Source organism: Miniopterus natalensis, chromosome 17 (assembly GCF_054644295.1).
Source record: "Miniopterus natalensis isolate mMinNat1 chromosome 17, mMinNat1.hap1, whole genome shotgun sequence".
NCBI lineage: Eukaryota > Metazoa > Chordata > Mammalia > Chiroptera > Miniopteridae > Miniopterus > Miniopterus natalensis.
This window is the reverse complement of record NC_142097.1, coordinates 9,001,619-9,007,618: the sequence shown is the minus strand read 5'-3', so window position 1 is coordinate 9,007,618 and position 6,000 is coordinate 9,001,619. Positions and strand designations below refer to the sequence as shown.

At 50.7% G+C, this 6,000-nt stretch overlaps 1 protein-coding gene across 1 annotated transcript in view; it reads left to right on the top strand.

Annotated features, from left to right (window-relative positions):
- Positions 1-606: 606 nt before the first annotated feature.
- The window catches only part of NTN1 (netrin 1), a 171,391-nt gene continuing 165,997 nt past the window's right edge, over positions 607-6,000 (top strand). Inside the window, exon 1 of the mRNA XM_016222406.2 lies at positions 607-1,624. Within this exon, the coding sequence (XP_016077892.2) occupies positions 607-1,624 (1,018 nt within the window). The remainder of the gene's footprint in view (positions 1,625-6,000) is intronic.

Below are 6,000 nucleotides of genomic sequence, written 5' to 3'. Positions count from 1 at the left end.
AGGACGCGTCCGCCAGCAGCGAGGGAGAGGCTCCCGCCGTCCGGCGTGCGGGCTCCCCGGCGAGGGCCGCGCAAACTTTTCTTTCTCTTTTGCCCTTTCCAGAGGTAAAGTCCCGAATGCGGAGTCTCCGGCGGGGACGCGACCTGGGGCAGCGGAGAGGGACCTCAGGCTGCGGGAGGAAGGGGCGCGGGTCGTGCGGGGTGGAGGGCCCCGGCGCTCTCCTGCGCCCGAGACTCGGGGTGCTGGGCGGGCTGGCTGCGGACGGGAAGACGGGCGCGGGCATGCCCCTCGGGCGGCGTGGAGGCGGTGGCGGCGGGGAAGCCGAGCACTCGCCCGCGGCCCCGGTTCGGCCCCGGGCCGGGGAGAAGCGCGGGCGACGCTGGCTTGGGGGTCTCCGGAATCGCTTTCCTACGCGAGGCGGGCAGTCCGCCGCAGGATGGGTGCTGGGGAAGCCGGGCGTTCGCCCGCACCCCGGCTCTTTGCCCCTCGGGGGCAGAGGGCGCGGGGCGGGCGGGCTGAGCGCGGCTCCCCTCTCTCCGCAGGCGCCTTGTGCGGCGGGCCGACCGACTCCTCGGCGCGGCGGGGCCGGGGCACGCTGGACGCGGCATGATGCGCGCCGTGTGGGAGGCGCTGGCGGCGCTGGCGGCGGTGGCGTGCCTGGTGGGCGCGGTGCGCGGCGGGCCGGGGCTCAGCATGTTCGCGGGCCAGGCGGCGCAGCCCGACCCCTGCTCGGACGAGAACGGCCATCCGCGCCGCTGCATCCCCGACTTTGTCAACGCGGCTTTCGGCAAGGACGTGCGCGTGTCCAGCACCTGTGGCCGGCCCCCGGCGCGCTACTGCGTGGTGAGCGAGCGCGGCGAGGAGCGGCTGCGCTCCTGCCACCTCTGCAACGCGTCCGACCCCAAGAAGGCGCACCCGCCCGCCTTCCTCACCGACCTCAACAACCCGCACAACCTGACGTGCTGGCAGTCTGAGAACTACCTGCAGTTCCCGCACAACGTCACGCTCACGCTGTCGCTGGGCAAGAAGTTTGAGGTGACCTACGTGAGCCTCCAGTTCTGCTCTCCGCGGCCCGAGTCCATGGCCATCTACAAGTCCATGGACTACGGGCGCACGTGGGTGCCCTTCCAGTTCTACTCCACGCAGTGCCGCAAGATGTACAACCGGCCGCACCGCGCGCCCATCACCAAGCAGAACGAGCAGGAGGCCGTGTGCACCGACTCGCACACGGACATGCGCCCGCTCTCGGGCGGCCTCATCGCCTTCAGCACGCTGGACGGGCGGCCCTCGGCGCACGACTTCGACAACTCGCCGGTGCTGCAGGACTGGGTCACGGCCACCGACATCCGCGTGGCCTTCAGCCGCCTGCACACTTTCGGCGACGAGAACGAGGACGACTCGGAGCTGGCGCGCGACTCGTACTTTTACGCCGTGTCGGACCTGCAGGTGGGCGGCCGCTGCAAGTGCAACGGCCACGCGGCCCGCTGCGTGCGCGACCGCGACGACAGCCTGGTGTGCGACTGCAGGCACAACACGGCCGGCCCCGAGTGCGACCGCTGCAAGCCCTTCCACTACGACCGGCCCTGGCAGCGCGCCACCGCGCGCGAGGCCAACGAGTGCGTGGGTGAGTGGGGCGACGCGGGGGCGCGGGCGGGCGCGGAGGCGGGCGGCTGTTCCCCGGCCTCGCAGCCGCGAGCTCTCGCGAGCGCCGGCGGCGGCTGCACCGAGGGTCATCCGCGGCTGTGATGCGGCCGGAGCGGTGGGAGGCTCGTTCCGGGAGGTCGTGGACCCGGGAGCGCAGGGAGCAGGACCACTCGCCCTCGTGGTGCTGGCCCTGGACTCTCGGGTTCGCGCCCAGTGCGTTCTGCACAGCCAAGAAAAAGCACGAGAAATGCTACGGGGAGAGGGTTTTGCAGAAAACTTGCCGACCCGTCCCTCTAACCTCGGATCCAAACGCAAACACTCATTGCCTTACCCTCAGTTTGGCGGGACCCTGGGATCCACCTCGCTCCCCCCACTTGGCCCTTTCCTAGCGCTGCAGCTGGGCTCGCGGTTGGGGATCCCGGCCGGGTTCCCGGGATGTTCTAGCCGCACAACCAAAAAAATCCCCTGGGAGATGGCAAAAGGATTTGCAGTTTGGGGCCAGTTCAGTACCCGACGAATATCCCTCCTGCGCCCTCCGTTTGTCTTTTATGGTTTGAAAAAAAAAAATAATTTTTTTTTTTTCCCTTTTGGACAGCGTGTTTGTGTTAGCAAAAGAATGATGTGATTTAAATTAATTGCTATCTACAGATTACAAAGGAGAGTTCAGTAATTATTTTAAACGACTTCAATTCTGGTTCAAAAAATAAGCATACCAGATTTGTTAGTGTCAGAATTTGGTGAAATTAAACAGTTTTAAATTAACTAAGGGTCCAGATTCTCCCTGTTTAATGGGGTTTCAGTTCCTGAAAGAGAAAACTGACAAAACCGGCACTGGCGAATAGTTTTGTCAGAAATGAGGCTTAAAAAGGGGGATGCTTTCTATTTCTGAATTGTACAACTTTGCTGCTATAGAAACTCTCAGGCACCAGTTTCTCCCCGGGAGGGGTTGGGAGGAGGGGCCAGGTAGTAAGACAATATTTTACGTTTCCAGTATGGGATGTAAATTCCCAAATCACTCTTTTTATTTTAAAGAAAATTACTTAGTTTGTAAAGTGCCATTTGGTGTGCATCTTTTGTGAACGTATAGACTTTTCCTCCGCCTCCTCCCACCCCCAAACAGCCAGTGTGAGTCTCTTCAGTTGCTTTACCCTCTGAAGCACATTACAAAGTAGGCTGGTCCCCACAAACACACGTTTTAAGGTCTGGTTCTGATTAATTGTGTCATGTTGTTGTCGAATAGTTTGTGCCTCATGACTGTGGATGCAGACTTTTGAGCAACTGAATGGAAAACATGTCTTGGAGAGCTGGGTCGGCCTGGAGGCCCAGGAAGGCCTCCTGGTCTGCGGAGGGCTGTGCCTCCTGTTGCACGGCGGGCCCTCTATTTTTGCACTCAGTGTGTCCCGATTTTGCAGACCTAATTGTTTGTGCTCCCTCCTTTAAGAGACGGAACTGGTCGCCAGTTTGAAGAGTCTTTTCAGGATTCCGTAGTGAGATAGTAGTTACACCCGGAATTAGTGGCCTTTGAGAATAAAATTCCTTTGATCTGCTCAAGTTCTTCAGAAATATTGGTTTTTCCCATCTCTTCCCCCTTTCCTCTTTTCTTTTCTTCCTTTTGTGCGTAAAACCCCGTATTGACATTCCAAGGGCCTCCCAGGGTTTTGCTATCAGTTTTAGTTTGTATGTGCATATGAAAGATACCTTTGAATTGTCACCAGCAGGGTCTAATTGGACAGATGCAAGTGAATACATTGAGGAAAAGAAACTGGATGCCGTGGTAACACTTTACTGGTTTGAAGATTTGTCTTAGTGCTAGATTTGTTCAGATTCATCAGCCAGCCCTCTCTCTCCCTGTCTCTTTGGATGTGGAGACAGAGCCCACATTTGCTGTAACAATAGTCATGCACTTGAAATAACCCCTATAGTTTAGGATTTTGTCTTTTGACTACAGCACTAACTATGCACAAATTGGATTGACCGTTTTTTTTTAAGCCAAATTGAGCAGTCAACATATTAACTAATGTAATTAGTAAGCCTTTTTGCTCAAAAAGTTTAATTAGGCCTAATAAGTACATAATCTACATGACAAATAATCAGCTAACAATATTTTCTGTTTTTTTTACTGAAGTTATTTTAATTCTCAGTAGTTAAAGCATCTTTAAGTTTTGCCAATTAGCCAATTATTCGGTCATCTTATAAAAAAGCAAAGCCAATTCAGCTCTCTTAAAAGTTATTTATAGTTTCCTTTTTTGGATAGATATTCTGATATCTTGTAGATGCAGACGAGAAAGTCAGGTTGAAGTTCCCATAAAGTCTTAATTGAAGTCTTAGTGATTTTTCCATCATTCTGCGAAAGAGAAAGCCAGCAAAGACAATTTAAAAGTGATTTACAATGAAAGGTCGAGCTTTTTATGAAAAGGCCCTGTAGTGGAGATGTGTGAATGAATTAGTATTTGACAGGTGTTCTGAGACACTACAGGGCACTGTGCTAGGAAAAAGCTTTAATAAATCCTTCAAACACTAACTTTTGTACTATCAGCGGCTCAGACTTTTTTCTCCAACATAATCCCATCTTGTGAATTTCACACTGTTGACATATAAATTCAAGCTACCCAGATTATTTACAACTAAGGCAAATTAAAGAAGTATATATATTTTTCATCCCAAAAAATCAGTCTTGATAAAAATGAAGCATTGTCACTATGCTATTCTGTCTTTGCCTTTATAAAGTGAGGCATGATTAAAAATAGACCGAAATGTTGTCCTTCCCCAGGTTAACCCTCCTCCGCCCTAAAACTCTAAAAAAACTTTTGATATTGTTATTTCACTACATGGTTCTCCTGTTTAGGGCCAAAGTACTTTCAGATTACTAAGAAATGCATTTATCCTGTAGGTTTTCTTTTCTTTGGTCAAACTTTCTTTTTGGTGGTGTTTCAAGGTTGAGTTCTCAAATGTGGACTTTTGTAAAATCCAACTTTATTTTAAATTCAATTTTGGATTTCTTCCGGGTGGGAAAAAACCCCTCAAAACAATATGAAGGACAAGACTATATATAACGTTACAGCCTCGACAGCTCTCAGTGGAATAACTAAATACTTTCTTCCGCCCATATGTATCAGCAGTGTTCACATGCTTTTATACACATGTGCATTTACATTCATGGTGTAAAGAAGCATCCATGCATGGTGGGGGGGGAGTACATTCAAGGAAAAATGCATGAACAGTTTTAAGCCACCTGGGTTGCTAGGCCCTTTTTTCCCCTTCCTTTTTTTTTTTTTTTCCAAAAGAGCATCTGAAGACCATATTGTGTTTCATAAATTATTGACATCAGTTTTAATCAGTGTCCCCCTGACTTCGGAGCTGTGTTAGTATTTAGTGCCTGACTAAGCATGCTGTTTAATCTTACTGTGGGGATGTCAGCATGAACCCCTGCCTGGTTTGTGACAGGGTGAGCTTGTGAAAACTCGTTTTGCGACTCACTCTCTGGTTTTGCATTGCCCAGCTGAAACCCAAAACCCACACAAAAGACATCTCTGCAAGATGAGCACCGTGCTGGGCTGGCCTGGCCTGGCCTCCTATGGTCATGGGTACCTGCAACATAATGCTCATAATTGTTTAAACATGGCTTTGGGAGGGAGTTTTTCATGCTGCAGTTGGCTCCAGTGTTTGGGCCTACCATCATCCCAGCGAGAGAGGGAGGTTATATTGGTGGTGGTGCCATGAGAAATCCAATGCCCCACTAAAGACGCTTGCAAAGTCAGAAGGCTAAGAACATTATTTGCTGCCTGATCCAGAGTCTGGCACATAGCTGTAGATCAGTGAATGTTTTCTTAGTCATAGTAATTATTATAATCATTGTCATTGTGATGATTAACTCTTGAGGGCTTATTTTTTGCCAAGTGCTCACATTAACTTAGTCATTTAATCATTGCGACGATGCTAATCATAGGCACTATTATTGTTTTTATTTTACAGATGGGGAAACGATAACCTAGAGACATTAAAAGGTTTACCCAAAGGGCACTAGTTATTAGTACTACCTATGGCTAGTAGGTGGTGGAGCTGGGACTCCTGTCTGATGTTTATGCTTTTATAGCATCCTCTGTGCTGCCTCTCCATAGAATGGGTGGATGGATGGATGGATGGATGAGTGGCTGTTACGCATCCATGTATAGGAGAAAAGTTGGTACAACCTGTTACTTCTTGCTAGGACTGCAGGTGGTCCCCTTGTTATATTACATAATACTGTTGTGTTATCATATTTCTTATGTTTATACATGCTCAAATACGAAAGCATATATAAGAAGTTGTCCTGTGTGTTAGCCACCAGGCCTCATGGGAGCTGCAGTTAGGATTATA